This window comes from Scomber scombrus, chromosome 4 (assembly GCF_963691925.1).
Source record: "Scomber scombrus chromosome 4, fScoSco1.1, whole genome shotgun sequence".
NCBI classification, from domain to species: Eukaryota; Metazoa; Chordata; class Actinopteri; order Scombriformes; family Scombridae; genus Scomber; species Scomber scombrus.
In genome coordinates this window covers 17,121,464-17,140,868 of record NC_084973.1, presented here as the reverse complement: position 1 = coordinate 17,140,868, position 19,405 = coordinate 17,121,464, and the positions used below count along the sequence as shown (strand labels likewise).

The 19,405-nt window shown below is 38.0% G+C and overlaps 1 protein-coding gene across 3 annotated transcripts in view; it reads right to left on the bottom strand.

Annotated features, from left to right (window-relative positions):
- Positions 1 to 18,073, bottom strand: part of vps13a (vacuolar protein sorting 13 homolog A) — a 41,305-nt gene extending 23,232 nt beyond the window's left edge. For all 3 annotated transcript variants that reach the window (XM_062418104.1, XM_062418105.1, XM_062418106.1), the window contains exons 1-38: positions 17,935 to 18,073; positions 17,069 to 17,112; positions 16,925 to 16,967; positions 16,749 to 16,844; positions 16,175 to 16,276; positions 15,059 to 15,168; positions 14,804 to 14,863; positions 14,604 to 14,663; positions 14,145 to 14,225; positions 13,600 to 13,657; positions 13,003 to 13,130; positions 12,737 to 12,843; positions 12,422 to 12,593; positions 10,816 to 10,878; positions 10,297 to 10,429; positions 9,998 to 10,098; positions 9,705 to 9,847; positions 9,037 to 9,238; positions 8,829 to 8,943; positions 8,117 to 8,253; positions 7,801 to 7,933; positions 7,353 to 7,470; positions 6,782 to 6,920; positions 6,315 to 6,426; positions 5,960 to 6,135; positions 5,302 to 5,458; positions 5,109 to 5,188; positions 4,951 to 5,010; positions 4,452 to 4,656; positions 4,089 to 4,205; positions 3,826 to 3,929; positions 3,338 to 3,505; positions 2,523 to 2,830; positions 2,233 to 2,380; positions 1,716 to 1,887; positions 1,333 to 1,457; positions 1,048 to 1,217; positions 104 to 360 (exon numbers count right to left, since the gene is read on the bottom strand). In XM_062418104.1, coding sequence (XP_062274088.1) covers positions 104 to 360; positions 1,048 to 1,217; positions 1,333 to 1,457; positions 1,716 to 1,887; positions 2,233 to 2,380; positions 2,523 to 2,830; positions 3,338 to 3,505; positions 3,826 to 3,929; positions 4,089 to 4,205; positions 4,452 to 4,656; positions 4,951 to 5,010; positions 5,109 to 5,188; positions 5,302 to 5,458; positions 5,960 to 6,135; positions 6,315 to 6,426; positions 6,782 to 6,920; positions 7,353 to 7,470; positions 7,801 to 7,933; positions 8,117 to 8,253; positions 8,829 to 8,943; positions 9,037 to 9,238; positions 9,705 to 9,847; positions 9,998 to 10,098; positions 10,297 to 10,429; positions 10,816 to 10,878; positions 12,422 to 12,593; positions 12,737 to 12,843; positions 13,003 to 13,130; positions 13,600 to 13,657; positions 14,145 to 14,225; positions 14,604 to 14,663; positions 14,804 to 14,863; positions 15,059 to 15,168; positions 16,175 to 16,276; positions 16,749 to 16,844; positions 16,925 to 16,967; positions 17,069 to 17,112; positions 17,935 to 18,034 — 4,804 coding nt within the window. In that variant the 5' untranslated portion in view covers positions 18,035 to 18,073. The remainder of the gene's footprint in view (positions 1 to 103; positions 361 to 1,047; positions 1,218 to 1,332; positions 1,458 to 1,715; positions 1,888 to 2,232; positions 2,381 to 2,522; positions 2,831 to 3,337; positions 3,506 to 3,825; positions 3,930 to 4,088; positions 4,206 to 4,451; positions 4,657 to 4,950; positions 5,011 to 5,108; positions 5,189 to 5,301; positions 5,459 to 5,959; positions 6,136 to 6,314; positions 6,427 to 6,781; positions 6,921 to 7,352; positions 7,471 to 7,800; positions 7,934 to 8,116; positions 8,254 to 8,828; positions 8,944 to 9,036; positions 9,239 to 9,704; positions 9,848 to 9,997; positions 10,099 to 10,296; positions 10,430 to 10,815; positions 10,879 to 12,421; positions 12,594 to 12,736; positions 12,844 to 13,002; positions 13,131 to 13,599; positions 13,658 to 14,144; positions 14,226 to 14,603; positions 14,664 to 14,803; positions 14,864 to 15,058; positions 15,169 to 16,174; positions 16,277 to 16,748; positions 16,845 to 16,924; positions 16,968 to 17,068; positions 17,113 to 17,934) is intronic.
- Between the last annotated feature and the right edge of the window lie 1,332 nt (positions 18,074 to 19,405).

Below are 19,405 nucleotides of genomic sequence, written 5' to 3'. Positions count from 1 at the left end.
TGCTCTCAACTTGGCTATGTCTTATAGTTTCATCTTGCTGAACTGACAATCCTATTTTAACATACTGTTAGCTAACTTTATAAAAACCAATACTTTAACTCACTAGACTCTTTAGATGTGACAGAGGAGTTAATGTTCTTCTTTTCCCCTGATCCAGTACTGTTCTTGGGTTGTGGAACTTGAGCGAAGCCCTGTTGGGTGGCCTTGAGAAAGATATCTGCCACAGTGAGTAGGAACTCCATGCTGGCACACAGGTACACATCCTGCACCACTGTGTCCAAAGTGGTGCCATCACGGCCCTGACGGTAGTTCACCTCCACCATCATGTTCTGTTCTGCACCAGGACACAGTTCCATCATCCTGGGGAGGACAATACATGGGTTGGCAGGAAGGTTAAAGAGATTAATGAGAGAAATTTGAAAGACTGGGCAAAGTGACAGTTTAAGGCCGAATTCACACCTAATCAGCAAAAACACAAGTCCCAGCATTCATTAGAATAGTGCGGCCTGAAAAAGGGCCGCTACAGCAACTATGTAGGGGAACCTACAGTGGCTGCAAAAGGCTCTCTCTAGAGCCAGTATTTGGTTTGTCCATTCTGGGCTACTGTCAAAACCTGGCACTGCAACATGGCGGGCTCTGTGGAAAGGGACCCACTCCCTATATACATGTAAAGGGCTCATTCTACTTTGTTGTAATGGCAATTAGGTTAACTCATATCAACTTAACTCAACTCACTGCATTGCAAAAGATACAATATTATCTGAGAACAGACATTGATAACAACAGTCAAGCTGGCATATGTTGTTGTTGTGAATTTTAACAAAATATTATGTTTTCAGCTTGGAGTCTAGGTATTTTATCATGATACTGTATGATGAGGAAGTGTGCAAAATACAAATCTCTGCAAAGACAATATATGTCTAAATGTATTAAATTGTAGAGATTTGGATTATACATCCATATTGAGTGTGCTTTAGAGAGTGTGTGTGTGTGTGTGTGTGTGTGTGTGTGTGTGTGTGTGTGTGTGTGTGTGTGTTTGTCCAGTACCTCGGGGTGACCATCTTGATTTTGGGTCTCTTGTCATCTAGTAGACAGGTAGCCAGTCGTACTGAAGCTTTCATGGAGCTGTCGGAGAACATGTGGATGGAGGTAGAGATGGTTCCCAGAGTAAACTCTGCCAGTTTCAGCTGCTCATCATGTGAGTCCAACGGCGGTAACTAGAGAACGACATGTACACTGTGTTAGCTAACCAAGTCTCATAAAATAAGGATGGACCAGCCTTATTTTATAAACTCATCACTTGTGCCTGGTGTATGTTTGTGTGTGTATTACCTCATTTCCATTTGGGCTGTACAGGACAAGTGTCATGGAGTCGAACTTGAAGTCTAATTTGAGCGTGCTCTTCAGTTTGCTGTTCTTCTGGGTTTCCACAACAGCCGCTGTCACCACTGTGTTACCTACAAAGCATATGCTTAAATGTTCAATGGCATTTGCTTACAATGGTCCAAAATATTTTCAGTCATGGAACACATTTGTATATTTCCTGACTCTTCTTGGAGTTTCATAACCATGGAAACACTTAGATCCTTAATCTTAACATACTGTACTAAATTGAAAGAGCCCTGACTGAGGACTGACCTGACTTGCTCATTTGCCCACTAAGTTCTTATTTTTTTTGCCTAGAAGTTTGCAGTAAAAAAAGTCTGCCTCCTTACTGCTGGCGGGTCCAGTGGTCCCAGAGCCCTGGGATTCTTTGTTGGACACACAGTCAGAGGAGGGGTCTGTGGTTGGTGGAGGAACTGGAAGGGGGACGGCATCAGATTTCTCCGACAGGTTTTCACTCAGAGTCCTCAGGACCACTGTCATATCATCCTGGCTGAGGATCAGCTGTCGGGAAATGACACAGGATTTGACACTACTGACTACTTTATTTTAAATTTACCCCCAAACCTAATCTTGGAATTCAATGTCAAAACACAAAGAGATGGATCATAGATGAACAATTAACTTTTGCAGATATTAATAAAAATGTAATATATTGTAGTTTGTATACATATTAATTATTAATCCAGTAGGAGTCATTAACAACCTTCAGACTAAATGAAAAAGAGACGAAGTGATATAAAATGCTGAAATGAAAAAGAGACGAAGTGATATAAAATGCTGAAATGAAAAAGATTGCTCATCAAAACCACCACAGTTCTCCTCATGCTACCATACACCGCAACTTACACTCATGGGCTTAAGATGAGCAGTGATCTCTATGTCAGGTATGCTGTGGTACCAGTTGGATGAAAGATTTCTCTGGATTTCCAAGTCAAGGCTGACTGGCATCAACAGTTGGGTCTCTCCCTGAAATCCTTCATTTAAGTATGTGGTTCTGGGGGTGGCAACAACACAACAGTCATTAGCAAAGTTATTGAAACAATAGCTGATTGTTTTTTAATTCAGTCACATTTTTACTGCTTTGCAGAATACTATATTATTTCAGCATGTGAACATAACGATGGCTGAAAACACACCTGTACATCTTGAGGTCAGTCAGTCTCACTGTCATTCTATCCACAACAGGCGGGATCTTTGCATCATCTTTAAAGGGCTGCTTGACAAAACTGTTCTTAACAGAGAGGAAGCCGAGATCAGCCACGATGACATTGGGAGAAGTGGATGACTGGGGGAGGAAGATGATAGGTGCATTGAAGTGGACGTTCAGAGCGATCCGTGTGCTGCGCTCTGCCAGTTCTTTCACACCTGACGCTGCCTTTTCTGCAGCTTGGACTGTCACCTCAGCCAGGGCATCTTTAGCCTCCTGGAAGTTATTGATAAATGCCTGGGAGGAAGAAAGAACGGGCACAAAAACAGTAAAAGAGAGAAATGATTAGTAGCGGGAATGGGACAGCAGGAAAAAAAAGACTAATAAGCAACCTTAGACAGTTTTAAGTGAATGAGTAAGATACTTAACAGCTAAAGACATGATAAATAATCACAAAATGTATGTGGATCTCATAGTATATGATATATATCATCTATTTTAATGATCAATAGTCATTACCACTCAAACGCTGGATTAGAACAAGGAATAATACCAGCAATGACAATTCATATCTAAAATAAAAATACATTTCATGTTATGTCATGGTAATTTGTCTGATTATTGATTTTATCATTGCATTATAAAACAAAACACTGATATATTCATGAAATATGCCAATTCTGCCTAATGACAATAACAAATATACATGTTGGGTTTTAACATGACCATCCCCACAGGTGAGCAAAAGGAGAAAATGCAAACTGTTAAAACTCTTGGATTATGACGGGGATGTGTGATTCTTACCAGTATGGAGTAGACAAACTTGTTGAGAAAGATGACCTGGATGCATCCCACAGTCAGTGAGACGGAGGTGTCAACGTTAGACATGTCCAAATAGGCATCTCCTTCTGTTGCATCTGTGTAGTTCACCATGCGGAAGGCAAACACTTCCTTGTCTGCTATTGACACAGCCTAAGAAATGAATGAGAGACAATGAAGCACAATTAAAGCAAACAGAGCTACACTTTACTTTATTAAAAGTCAACTTGACTGGATGCATTGAGCAAGAAGAAGAAACAAGACTTAGCAACACCAGTCAGCTCCAATAGTGACTTGGCAACATTCATAAATGCTAAAAACAGAAGTAGCTCAAACATAGGAAGAGAGAAAATCTGAATTTAGTCTTAAATGTATAAAAAATTATTATAACAAAAAGACATGTTAAGAAGAGACCAGCAATGCAATTAGCTAAATTAATGTAGACTATTAAAGTTTTTGAAGACTAACTGTACCTTCTTGTAAAAGGCGTCATTATCACAGTCAAGGATCACAATATTCTTCAGGTTGGCCAGAACTTCCATGTTCTTTTTCCTCATCAGAACCTCAGAAACCAGACCTGGAAAATTGAAAGAAAAAGTCAGACAAAGAGAAAGCATTTCTCATATAATCATGTACATGCAAACTACAACACACAGGGAAACAAATCAGAAAAGTTAATATTAGCTGCAACAGACAGGTACTTATGTATAATGGAGATGTTGCAAGGCTTCCTCACCTTCAATGCTGATCTCAGAAATCCTGGCTTTCTCTCCTCGAATGAAAACCTTCAGACAGCGGAGATCAGCTCTGATATGCAGATTCACAATGTCTGCAAACTTTGAACTCTTTGAAGCTGTGGAAAAAGTAAAAGAAGAGGAAAATTGATTAATTAAAGATGAGAAGATGAAAGGCTCTAGAATGTGAAATTTAATAAAGCTCAAACAGGGTATATCATTGATTATTGCAAACACAACTTATCATTTGATATTACAAATCTAAATCATGAATCATCAGACATGACACACTCGCTATCAACTGATCTTATTGATACGGTAAATAATCAAATTACAAAATGTAAGGTAACAGGGTATAACCATACTTTTTTTCTTGGCTACAGTAGTTTCCTCCTTTTTCTCCCCCTCCCTCTCCCTCTCCCCCTCTGCCTCTTCCTCCTCAGGGATGGTGGGGAGCTCCTCCTGCCCTCCCTCCTTCTTAGTGGATGGAGGCAGGAGGTTGTTGAGGAAGTTGATGGTGGTTAGGAGAGCCTCCGTATGGAGATGAACATCCAAGGATGAGAAGGTCACCTGATGGGAAATGTTAATGTTAAAAGTAAGTAAGAGCAGCTGATTAATAAAACAAACTTTCCTTTTTTGCATTAAGCACAATTGTTTTTATACTTACACATATTAATTATTTAACAGATTTAAGAGAATGAAGTTTGCTTTTAAATGTCATTTGCGTTATCTTCACACAAAACGTGACACAACAGTGAAACCTACATGTACATGCTATACATTTTCTTAACTGGTATAACCCAGCAGAAAAGAATAACTTTGAAGCATTTAATTTGAATCACTATTTAATCGCATTTATCTCACCTTAATGAGCTGCTCTGTATTGTTGTGTTGAGACTTGAACTCCGGTCCATTCTTATCAGCCTAGAAAAGGCATACAATCCTCAGTGAGAAAGCCATAGATAATAATCATTCAGGACACTGTTAATGTATATTATTTCAAAGTATGGTATCACGTGTACTTTAATATACTCCAGGGTTAGCAGGTCAACCTCTGTGTTGTCTAGAGTTGTGATCAGCTGAACCTGCTTCTCTTCAGAATCTACACAAGGAAACAAATCAAAGGTGAGAAATAACAACTGCAATCGAAACTCACATGACATTAATTCACAAATCTCTCCTGAACTGGCTGAAGTAAAAGAGACAACTACTGACCCATGTATTCAGGACACTTGAGGCAGATCTCTTTAAGGTAGGTGTTCGATGTCATGTCAAAGGTGCGCAGTTTCAGTTCCGTGCCCAGACCCTCTATGTCCAAGTGTAGCACTGTGACCTCCTGACCCCCAGACAGACGGCACAACTGAACAGAAAACTAGATGGACAAAGATAACATAGAGGAGAAGAAAATGTAGAGAGACAATGGAAAAGTGGGTAAGAATAATAGGAAAGATGAGAGAAATGAGAGAATTGAAAAGGGGTCATAGAAGCAGGGGAGGAGGAAGAATAAAAAGAAGGGATGTGTGTAAAGAAGGAAGTATGAGAAAAGAAGAAAAAAGGAGAATTACATGTCAAACAGAAACAACCGGACAGATAAATAAACAGGTTAACTAAAAACATGTTGCAGATAAAATGAAATTTTAGATTTTAGATCAACATTAGATTCAAAAGGTTGCACACCTGCATGGTTTCTGTCTGCAGAAGTAAATACTCTAAATTCACAGTTAAACAGAATGCAAAAAAAAATAACTAAATTAAAAGCTATTAGACTTTCAAGCAGCAAAAAAAATCAAACACTAGATATAAAAAATGGCATCAGTTGAAGTTAGTATAAATCAAATATGAAATTTAAAAAATAACAACTCTATGTTTGTACCTCACTGATTTCAAATGTCATAGCGAAGTCAGTCATGTTCTTCTGAGTGTCTTCCTTGATCAGACTTTTTCTTTTGTGCAAGTCTGCGTAGCGCAGGGGCATGGGATTGTCTGGGAAGAATGGTTTATCACCGACTGGAGAGCTAGGAGCATCGTAGAACAAATCTTCTTCTGACCCTGAGGGGTTGCAGACAAATCAACACAAACACACAGACAAACTGAACCAAGTGTTTTACAAGTAAACACAAAGAGTGTATTTAGCAGTGATTATGTGTATAAAGCAGCACGCAAGGTGAAGAGCGAGGAGGACAGGACTATGGACTGCATTTACTGTATGTGCAGCATCTGTGTCTCACCCAATGAAGTGATGCTGATGGTCTCACATGACTCGAAAATGAGAGAGGAGCGCTGGTCGGCTAAGTTCAGAGGTCTCCTGGGAGTGAGCTGGGGGGTGAACGACTGCTTTGACTGAGGAGGAAATAACAAAACATGAACCACACCAACAAGAAACGTATCACATTACTGACATTATTAAAATCTTTAAGTTATTAATACATTGTGGTACACAGTAATCATCAATTAATATTCTTCTTAATTAATTGCATCACTCCATTCTCTATCCTCTAGTAAGAACAGGACCTGTTAATTGTGAAATGTGGGAGCAACTGTAGAAACAAATTCCTTTTCTTCCTTCTTTCCTGATTTCGTTTGTTTGTTTGTTTGTTTGTTTGTTCAATTTGCCCTAAACTGTTTTTGTTATTCCATCTAGGCCCTTTATCTGATCCTCTGGCCTGGGTCATATAGGGGCTGTGAGTGTTCTTACCTTTTGAATGGAGGATGGACCAGCGCTGCGTGGTTTGCTCTCTGGTAAAGGGATGCTGTCTACCAGCTCCAGAACGCTTCGGAGTTTATTATCAGAAATACGAAGAGAAAGCAGAGGAAGCTCTCCAGAAATCTTATACCTGAAACACGTATGCAAACATGGAAGCACAAAGATAAACACCCAAACCTATGACCTTTAATTTCAGTCTGCCTTAATCTTAAACATAAACTTCCTCATTATTTGATTTAACAGTTTGCTGAGCTCAACTGAACTTTTAAAGTGCTATAGTTTTTACTGTGTAGTTTGGCTGAAATGGTATTAAAATTGTGGGGCCTTTTGACATTTTTCTGTTTTAAAAATTATTCTAATGTCAGTGAAACTGACAAAAAAAAAAATCATTATATTTTCAAATTGCTGATTACAGATTGTGAAGGACTTAAGCAAAAAAAATGGTTCAATGGGGAACAAAAAGACAACTTTTGTGTTTTGATTTATGTTGTTGCTTATTTAACTCATTTGTCAGTAGGTCTCTAACTGTTGACCGAGTGTAAAGAAAACACTACACACTTACTTTGCCATACGTGAGTCTTTGACAACCATTGCCCGACTGAACACCACTTTAAGATCTACTGGCTCCAGGATGTGGAGCGGTGATTGTTTCTGCTTACGGGCCATTTTCCAGTCACCATCTATCACACAAAGTAGATGTTTTACATTTAACTTACACAACATTTATATCAAGTGCACACGCGCACGCACACGCACACACACACACACACACACACGTAAAAACAATCTTGTTGGAGGGATGTCAATGTATGATTATATCGCTCTCTCAATACTAAACATACAGCATTTTTGAACAATGTTTTGATTTCAATGTGTTACCTTATTTGTTCATTTTATTTGCTGAGATATAGCTGACAGCCAACAGATCGACAAGAAGAGTTGATCCCTCCTTTACATGTATTTTTCTAAATAGTTTTCTCTGTGTTAAATGTCCATGTCCTCGTGTGTACCTGGTTTGCTATAAAGGAACTGCAGGCTGCTAAGCTGAATGTCAAAGCTGTCGTAGGCTCTGGACATGATGTCTTCAATGTTGCTGGAGCCCACTGACAGCTGAGGTAGATGCTTCTTGCTCTTACTGGACATCTAAAAACACAACAAAAAAACAAAAATAAACTAAAATGTGCAAATCTGAAGTTTCCATAGGGATAAAGGATCCCTTCCTTAATTATACTTTTCTCTTCATGATCAAAACACCAGCGAATTTTTGATTTGAGCACAATCATGGGTCAGATTTTCAGTCCAGTTCCGGGCTTTGCACTTTCTGACCTTGAAATGTCCAAGATCCAGCAGCAGGATGTTCTGAGTTGCATTGTAGAAACCGGTCTGTGGAATGATGACGTAAGAAGCCATCAAGTTCACCTTCAAGTCAAGAACTTTCTGGGTCTCGATCACATACATTAGACCTAAAAAACAAACAATCATTAACTTGTCAATCATAGTCAATACAAGCTAAACAGAAAATAACGGCAACAACAGATTTGTTTTTGTTCTTTAATCAAATACAGCAAACTTCTGTGACATGACAATTATTTCGGGTTTTTTTTATTATGATGGTGCAAATTAATCTTGATAAAGTTTGTCATTAAGCACTATGGTCATTATCACTTTTGTAATAAGATTACGTACTCTTGAACATCATTAAGTGTTTTGAAGAGGAAAGAAGTTGGCTTTGAATGTGTACCAAACATGTCTACTTTAGTGATAGAACAGGAAAGTCTCAGGCCTTGTTGAATGTACTCAAATGAGCTGGAGTGCATCATGCCACTGTAAACACTCGGGCTCAAAATGTCAGGAAATAATCAGTCTCAAGAAAAATAAACAGGAAGGAGTGGCTGAGACAAGACATCTGTGTGTAGGTAATGAAAAAATGAAAATTGTTCAGGAAAAACAAAGATGGAGGAATGTAAACATCAGAGTTGAAACCATGCTTTAAATCTACTCCTGATATGCAGCAGTAGATTGTATGTGTGGAACTGACCAGTGGCTGTGCGGTCTCGAAACTGCTCCAGTTTCATCAGGGTGGCGTTGGTGAGCTCATCCAGCTGCAGGTCATCAGGAGGCATGAAGAAGGCTGACATGCCATTCACTGTAATCTACACACACACACACACACACACACATTTGATTTGTGCTGCTTTCAGGTTTTATCTAGCTCATTAATGATATGAACAAAAGACACCACTCACTGCATCATAGATTATTTCTAGTGGCTGTGATTCCACATGAAGACGCTGATTAGCACTGTCGTCCATTGGGTTGGTCTCAAATAAAATACTAAGCAGCGGGGTCCCTGTTCCTGTAGCTGCCTTCCTTGATGACAGGAGGGTCGGTGCAGGCCGCTTATCGGCCAAACCTGTCACCTCAAACAAACTAAGCTTGGCTGTGAGTCTGAGGAAAAGGAGAAAGGAAAATAAATATTAGTGACACCAATGCGGAATACTTAGAAGGAGATAATATCAATGGAAGTAAAAGGGTGAATCCTATATCACCAAATATTCACCATGCCAAAAAGAAATGGTTACTACTTTCTTGCAGAGTCTACCCTATGTAAGGAAGTAGAAAAATGAAAACAAAGTTTCCCTACAGTGTTGCAGTGTAATTTGCTGTAAATGAACAGTGTTGTTTTTTTAATCTATCTAACTGCTTCTACTGGTTCTCTCCATAATTTATTTATTTTTTTAAAATATGTTAGTCACAGATTTGTAATTACATTTTTAAATGAAAACAACTAGAAATGCTTGTGCTCTATGCTTTTTTAAACAAAATAAACTCAAATGAAAAACTTGCACTGGAGAACAGACTCTTAGAGCACACCGCTACAAAAAAAAAAAAAAAAAAAAAAATGATAACAAACTTGATGGCTTGCGCTCCAGGTCTCTGTGTGAGGGTGGACAGAAGCTCTCCCACAGTCAGCGTGATGATCTCATTTTTGTCCTTGTTGTCTTTGATGGATACGGACAGCTTCTCCATGTGGAAGTTGACCTTCATGTCCTCAAACTATAAAGAAAACACAAACAGTATTTTGATTACAGTATCTGATACATTATTCGTATTTTGATCATAGAAATATTGTTCAACATGGATGGAAAGGCGAAAGGAAGTGTATTATTAGTTGAAAAGTGGGTGTTGGGGAGAGAAGTGACTCACGTCCTTTGGCAGATTGGAATTGACAGCAGTATCACTGTATCCAATGGCAGTGTAAAGTTTGGCTTTCTCAGCAGAGGTTAATAGCTCATCAAAACCTGATCCTGAGTGACAAGAGATGGCATGAAATGACATGAATTTGAAGAATGAGAAACTCATTAGCTAACACCACTGATTATTACTAGAAACATATACTGAAGCTGTTGGCTTTTGTACTATTTCTCATATGTGTATATTCTCTATGTGCATGCTTTGCTGTTTTTCTACAGTATATCCTGATAAATCTATTTTCCATATCTTACCTCCAGTCTTGACCTCTTTTTCTTGTGTATCAGGCTCTCCTCCCCAGTTCCACACCCAGCTTAACCAACCCTGAGACTCTTCTTCCTCCATCTTCATCCCTGGACGGTAAATACGCAGGCCTGCCTTGCTCGCCTGGGAAGAAAAACACAAGTCAGGAGATCCAACTGTTGTACCCCATGAGAACAAATGAGAAATCCAGTGTTTTACCCCAATACACATACTGATAAAAACATCTACACTAATTGCACTAAATGTTTTTCACATGTTGGTGGTACTTTGGAAGCAGTGGAGACAGTATGGTGGCTAAGCTTACTTTTTTTCTTAAATCCACAGGTATACATGGGAAAATATACAGTTTTTTTTATAGTCTTGTAAATTTTAATTCTGGAGATATAAAGATAGGAAAGACATTACGTTAAGCACAAAGTAAAGTTTTAAAATATTACATTTTATACCACGAATACAAATGTGAGTGTACAAATTGAAAGTGCCCACAACAGGTGAGACAGAGAGCTTACCTCAACCTCAGCCTGCTGTCTGGCCAGCGTGATGTTAAAAATATCCAACGTCTTTTCCGGTTCCTGAGGATAGATACCAGATAAATTGATTAGAAAGTTTTAGCACATTCTTGCTAGTCCTTACAGGAATGCATTCATTACTCTACGTCCTTTTTAATCACATTACGAGAAGTTGATGCTTGCAGTGCAGAGGAAAGACAGAGAAAATGACTGCACCTAAATTGCATTGGGGCAGCTTGAGATTCGATGTTGTAGTTCTCTGAAATATAACATCAACCTCAAATGCACTTCAATCGATCACTTTAAAGAGTTTTACAGTAGATAGGAGAGTAAGTACGACTAGAGAGTGATCAGAGTAAATGCATCCATAACTGAGAGGATATGTGGAGAATGTAATTGCTTAATAATTAAATACCTTTGCAAACCCAGGCAATGTATTATGATCACCAGAGACAGCCCATGGTATAGGCCACATAGGCAGGAGGGGGCACCAAATGAGTGGGACATGGATGTTTTCTTACTGATAGGTGTGCTTGTATACAGCTTTTGGAAATATGTACTTGTTCTACCTTCTTAATGTTTTTCCTCTCTTTTTTCCACATTGACTAGCAGGGTTTTCATATGGTTTGATTTTCAAAGCCTTACTGGTCAGTTAGCTTTCACCCAAACAACAACTAAACTTTATGTGCTATGTCAGGCAATGACACCAAACGTTCACTGAATGGCAGCCTTAAACCCCAATCGCCTTTTTGTCTGGAGGACTGGGAGGACTTTGTCTGGGCTGGAGGTACTTCATTTTAACGTCAATGTATATTTGAAGTTCTTGGACTGCAGGAACTATCATTACACTTTTTTGGGGGGCTCCAATCAAAAACCACAGCTAGGGCACCAAAATGGTCAGAGCCAGCTGTGATGGTCACTGCAGTCAAGTCAGGCTTTGCAAACAATACATTTTTTGTAAAGCAAAATCTGCCAGAAAAAGCAAGTCTAATCTCTGACTTGCATCTGCAGTGATATGCCACCAGACATAAATTTAGTAATACAAAAGCCAGACAACAATACTTAAAAACATACACAAATACGGTCTCATTTACGACAGGTTAGGTGATCTGTGATGGCTACTCAAAAATCTCCTAAAAATTTTAACTCCCTCCCCCAACCATTTCCTTCCATTCCTCAGCTCATCTATCTCCTTTGTCCTCTGCACTCATCCATCCTCATATCTTTTTATCTTTTACCAATTTCATTCAATTTAAATTTGCCTTACTAGCGTGGCAGATAAAATAATCTGTCAAAGGATGAGATCAAATAAGTTAAGGAATAATGGATGAACGGTAAATAAATTAACAGATTCTACAAATCTTTTCAGACAGACACAACCAAATATTTAGTGTTTTCCTTTTTTCCCCATCATATTATATGTTGCTCTCTTTCTCTCTGTCCAGTTATAATATTAGAATGTTAGTGAAAAACAGTGGGAAAGGAGACTCTATGGTGCTCCTTTTCAATTGCAAGGTTATGAGGTTCTTCTCCACAACCCTGTTTCTTTACAAAGTCCATCTATATATCAGTTTCTGTCCTCCTGCTCACTCTCCCACAGTCCCACCTCTAGTTGCTTAAGTAACTCCTCGCTGGGTTTCTTGCTGGTGATCTTGGTCTTGTAGAGCTCCCGGTAACGTTTCACCACGATCCTGTGTCGACGAATGTGTTGCCATGACCACATGTGGAGACGAGGCTTTACATCCACCTCCAGGATACTTGTGATGACATACCTCCACCTGGATGGCAGGAACATAAACAGTAGCAGCTTTAGTAAAATGACAAAGAGGTAAAAATTGTAGTTAAAAGTAAACTGAGTTCAATGGAAGATGTTTATATTTAGGGCTGTGGGCATTCATAATTAAAGTCTGATAGTTCTTACCATACGCAGGCATTCTTGTGAACGTGGACATCAGGTCTGTACTTCCTGTACGGCAGGTTCCGTGACATCATATCCACTGAGCCCAGCAACTCCAGGATACTAATGTACTGGAGAGAAATGAAGTCAGCAATTACTCAATGGACCAAGTGCTGACAGAAGTGCTGTTATCATCACTTAACAACTCCTCAACCCAAAAACCTCTGTTTCAGCCAGGCTTTTACAGAGACAGGTTTATAAATAACACACACACAGACACATATTCCTACCTGGGGTCTGTTAAGTTCAATGGCCACTTCACTGAGATTGACCATCAAGTCCACTTTAGGAGAAGAGAAGTCCACATCCGACCGAGGATTCATGCGAAGTCTAGCAGCCGCTGAGATGGGACGAAAAACTGTGGTCCAGCAAAAAGAAAAACTGTTAATGATTTTCTGTTAATATTTCAATGAACCTACGGCTGAAGTTGGCTTAATTTTTGTATCGGCAAATGAAAAAAAAAAGAACCTGTAGTTTTGTGGGATATGAGAGTTGTGAATATGTTTTCCTTTAGCGATGTTACACCTTTAAAAACCTGTTAGCTCATGCCTATGATTGAAACTAAAAACACGATCTGTTCAATTGTGCTGAAAATCTGTTCAAATGTGTTGGTGGTGATTCAAGCACATTTCTTCAGGGACTGCACTGCATTACATACCAAGTAACAAATGCTCTCATCATTTATTTGCACATACCACAGTATATACTAAACACTTGTTCATTCATGACAATAATGGCTTTAGGTTGTGAAATTAAGTGGTCTTAACAAAATTTTAAAAGTGAGCAAATTAAAGGACAGTTTAAAAATGTGAATAAAGGACACTCACTGAAATCATGGTCGACAGGATAAGAGCTGTCGATTTCCATGCTGTTCTTGAGACATCGCTATAAGAAGACACAGCAAAAGGAGCCTCATTTATATTTCACCATTTATCTTTACTCAATATTTTCATAACTTTTCAGCTTTTCTTTTCTTTTCTTTTCTTTTCTTTTCTTTACTGCTTTAACAACAAGCACAGAAATAAAAAATCATAAGATCACATTCACACATTAACACTTTTAAACATTAGTTCTATGTATTATAAGGGCCAAAGCATTTGTGGATCAAATGAATGATTAACAAAAAATGCATCGATCTTAGAAGCATTTTTCAAGTCTGGGTCAATTATGGCAAAAGCTTTAAAAACATTTGAGGATAAAGCCTTTCATAGTGTGACTCTGTTATTAACTGCTTTTCTATCCAGAAGTGAAAACTGCCCACAATAATGAGATTGTTTCTTGAGCCTGAACAAGAGAATAAGACGGACAATGACATTGATAAATGGAGGTTGGTGGAAACAAGGTAAAACACAGTAATAACAGGGTGACTTACCAAAGCTTCCTCTGCATTGTGATTGGAGAAGAGTACTGAGTTGACGCTCCAGTAGGCAAACAAGCTGTCTAACTGGACCAGCTGAGAGGAAAGAAACCATAAAGCAATTAGAGCAGTGCAGCTGCTTGCTACAATAACAAACAGAGCTGACAGTGTACAATGATATGAAAAGTTTGGATCAGGGCCCAAAGGAAGGCTAAAAGGAATTAAAATGTGTTCTTGGAAAGAGTGCTGACAAACTCTTTCTACAGAAATGAACCAACCGGTTTAAATTATACATGTACTGTAGTTCAAACAGCTCAATAAGAGACTCTTCCAGTTTACTTAAAATAAAGTAATCAAATGAAATTAAACACATCCTGGCTGTCATACAGGATATGTTTGTTATTCCCAATAATATATGAGTGCATAGGCTGTATAGTACAGGTATTACTGACAGATAGTGTTTGAATTTCTTACCTTGAAAAAAAGCTTTGCGTTCTCATCCAAAAGGCTGGGATTCCAGTTTTTATCAGACGTCTATAAGGTCAAACAAAAAGTGAGATACAGGGGCCTTGATGAGATTACTTTAATGTTTTTATGCACGTATAAATATGTTTCGTTTTTATGTTTTAATGTTATTTAATACAGCTGATATTAGGGACATTAGAACATGTTACCTGAAGGCTGAGGTTTTTAAGTGACACTCCAAATGACAAAGGACAGTTTGGATTAGTGACCTGCGAAAAAGAATAAGAGGAGGTAAAGTTAAGATTTAAGACTACTTGAGACTAAATTTACTCTGCTAGGTTTGTATAAAAATTCAACCAACTCTTTTCCCATTCGTTTAACATTTACTGCTTAATCTGCAAACACAAATTTGAGTAATTTTGAATTTACGTTTTGTTATATATATACCAAGCCTGAATACTCACATCATCTTCATAGCGTATGTGGATGTTAGAGATCTTGACTTGCACATTTTTGATGACCTGAGTGACAAGCTTTTCCACAAAGGTGTCCTGCTTCTCTAGCTTGGGGTTTTCTGTCAAACACAAAACAAATATTAAGAATATGAGAAATGATCTGATCCTGCAGATTTTCTTATGTATTGCTTCACTAACAATGATTATTAATTGCTGTGTGTTGAAATAACTTTACTCTTCCTCATTTCTTCTGAGGAAGAAAACAAATGCAAGAGTTGTTTTGTAATTGCACCAACTCATACATGATAATGATTGCAACTGGTGACCAAGATTAATTATTAGACTAGACTGCATATTAGTTTCTACACTATTCCCACTGAAGACATAGTGTAATGTGCAAACTTTCCTTATTTTAGGATGTTACTAAGCAATGAATGAATTCTCACATAACTGGACCGTGAGGTCAGAAGTCTTATGATGCATTTGTTGAAGCATAACTATTGATGATGAAATGTCATTGAGCTCTACCTTACTATTTGCATTTGTTTGTTCGAAATTTCAATGCCTAAACAGGAAACTGTTGCCTATACGTTAAGACAATAAAGATACATATGTACCATCCTATTGTTAATTTCTATAGTTTAGTGGCAAAAACTGAGCTGGTCTGGGAAATGTTAAGCCACAGTATTGTTTACTACTAAAAAACCAAAGTTTGCCCAGAGATTATTTACACATTTACTTTAGTATTCACATAACAACTGATAAACACAGTGGCAACAGCTGCTCTACAAATAACACAGGAACTCAAACCAGACAAATCATGACTACATGACTTAAAATGTTCTGCTCCTGCTATTTTGTTGCGTCTAACTTTATACAACAAATCTTTTTCTGTTTTCAATGACAATTCTGCTACCCTTCCAGCAACCTAACACCACAGTGCTGATTACTACTGTCCATTATAGCTTACAACTTAGCTAAGAATGTCTCTAAAACCTGTCAAAAAAACCTACTTGGAAGCAAACATACACAAATATGTGAAACACACATGCACACACGCACACGCGCACACACACACAAACACATACATACACAGTCTCCACAAAATGAAAGTTGAATCCTAACCTTGCTCTGCAGCCTTCAGCTTTGTCTCCTCTATCCGCTGTAGCTCCCTCTGGCGAGCCTCCTGCAGCTGCTTCTCCTCCTTTTCTGCATCATATTTTATACCTGAAAAAGAATGGCATCCATTAAAATGTTTATTGGTCCGTACATTTTAGAGAACAATGACAAGTAGAGAAGGTTAAGCTTGAGTTTCCTGTTTGTCCTGACATGCATTTTAGGGTCATGAATAAGTAAGATACCTTCTTTGTCTGACTACAGTGTTAGACTATGTTGTGTCTGCTAGTACTAAAGCTTATTCGTCAGACTGAATTTGATATAACAGATGTTTTGAATGCATTAGGAGGATTTTTAAATTAAAATATATTTGACTAAAATGAAAATGTGTTTTTAAATATTTTAAAACATTGATCATATACAATGAGTAGAAAATCATCTTACATGTAGCAGATTATTATGTTTGAAGCTTAACATATTTCTACTCAAACAGAGAGAAGTGACAGTATACACTATGGTTTCTTTGAGGAGTATGGATTATATCTCTGTAATTCTTTGAGTAGGATGTAGACAGTGTTCTTACTTGCTGTGGGGACTATGAGCAGATAGACACCATCGAGTGTGGCCTCCACCGATTGGGTGTACAAGTTCTTCCAGGGAATCTTTAGCTCCAGTCGTCCTATTAAAAGAAACAAAGTTAGAAATGTTCCTCTGTACCGAAGGAAAAGTGTCAGATGTGGACAGTAACCAAAATCTCACCTATGTGTCCAGCTCTCACTTTAAAAGGAATGTCAAGTTGACTCTGCAAGAAACAAACAATAAATAAAACAAACAACAAATCCATCATTATTGCCAAATGGAATGATCATTTTTGCTTACTTGCACATTTATTTTGCAACTTACCAAGGCATTTTCCTTTATTTCAAGATTTGTAAGAATAGCATCACCTGTGATGAAAGGAATACTTGTTTACTGATTGTTATTATGTACATTCTCATAAGCCAAAAGGTTTTACATTTTTATGAGGCCTCTAAGTAAACAGTCCTTATACCTGTAAGTGTATTTGCTAAGTTTATTGACTGACAGTTATTTAAAGTCATCCATGACACATCAATCTTTACCATAAGACCCATGAGAAACACTGTGCCGGGTAGAGTGCAAAGTCTAAAATCTTCCTTTATCACTACTGCTATTGAAAGAAGCACATGTCAAGCTGTGATAAAAGAGGTTTGATAAAACAGTAAAACAAAGGAATTTACTGTGACTTAGAAAGTTGTGCTACAAGTTGGTACATGTTTTGCAGTGGCACTCAGTCTGTAGCCTCTCTGCTAATCCTCTCAGTTTGCCATATGTTGTACTGGGCTGTCAGTATGTGACTTTCTGGTCGCGCTCGTAAACAGGACTCTGAATTAAACACTGTAGCGACTCATAACCTGACTATGTGAAAGGGTGTGACCCCGAGGAACTCGTTTATCTCTCTTTTCGCAGAAATGCACTCAGCAAACAGCCTTTTCAATTGCAAGTCAGCTAACATACAAGTGAACGTAGAAGTCAAGACATTAACAACGCTGACTGATCTGACTGAGCAACTAGTATCCACCTGCGCTGTCTAGCTCGCACTGGACACCTTTTTAACAGTATGTCGGGACAAATGAAGTGACACTGACAGCTGAGGGAGCCTCTCTGACACACACGCCTAGTGGCTAACGCCTGTTAGCATTTGCTAGCTAGCTCGACTCAACTAAAATTACAAGCACAAGTTAGGTTACCTCCCCATATGCCGAGTTTAAGCTGTGAGCTGTCAAGGTTGACAACGTAGTCCCCTAAAAATCTGTTGAGGACGTCTACAACCAGGCTTTCGAAGACCATTTTGGCGTCTGTCTCATCTGTTTGTCACCATGTTTACACTTTGACTCCCTGACGCCACGGTGGGCGGTGCTATGACGTCATCCAGGTCAGGCTACCTTCACGCTCTGCTGCAACACCAGGAAACATGACGTTTTCTTGTGTCCATGTGGTTCAGTCAAATTTAAAAGGGTTAAAATTTGAAATATAATTGCATGAATACCTTGCACACATTCCTTTTTTGTGGGCCCAGCATGAAATGTCTGCTTTTAATTCATTTTGAGAGAATACCCATTCATTTTAATCCATTTTGATGGGATTATGACAAAAATGTCTAAGTAGTGTAACCATAAAAACGTTGTACCAAATAATTAAACTTGCTTAAAAACGCTAAATCCTCAATGAAACACCATATCAACCACTTTGGCATGATTACATTACATTACAGTGTATTTTATATTAAATAAACGTAATGGAATACAATTCATCTAAATATTAGTACAATATTAGTAATTATTTGTAAAAGTACACTTAAATACACTGTAGATGGATAAAATATTTAATATTTATCATTATTTTGTGGTTACACCATCTGACATTTTCAGGAGCATTCAGTCTTACTCTTGGATTTAAAAAATGGTGCAAATGTCATTTCAAATGACATAAAACCAACAAAAATACAAAATGTAGATTTAATAAACCTGATGCATGCTTTTAAGACCATTTTTAAAGATATTTTTGAATTGCTCATCTTGCCAACCCTTATTTGTCACTGACCCTTATAGAGAAATTATGAGATCTGCTTTTTGGTGTCTACAATTTAGATTACAAATCTGCCTCAGAGCACTTTACAGCAGTCTGTACAGCAATACAACATCCTCTGTCCTTACACCCTTGATTCAAATGAGGAAAAACTCCCTAAAAACCCCTTTAACAGGGAAATGAAAGGAATATAAGATAAGATATTCCTTTATTAGTCACATGATGGGGAAATTTACATGATTGCAGCAGCAAAGTGGACAGTAAACATAGAAGAGCGTCAAAAAAGAATAAAGAACAATAAATAAGTACAAAAGCAATTTTAAAAAAACAATAGTATTAAAACATTGTAAAATAATAGTAATAGTAACATTATGTAGTTTTATCATTTATTGTATTGTTGTTGAAAAAAAAATATATATATACGTAGCCTACATATTGCACAGTTGAACTGAAGTAGTAGCATACCTGAAATACTAATATTGCACAGTCATGTACATTGTCCAGGTTGGGGGTTGTGTGAGGTCTACTTGGAGCAGTGCTTATTGTACAGTCTGACAGATATTGCTCCTTCAAACACTTTGGGTGAAGGAGTCTGTCGCTGAAGGAGCTCTCCAATGAGGTCAGAGTACCCCT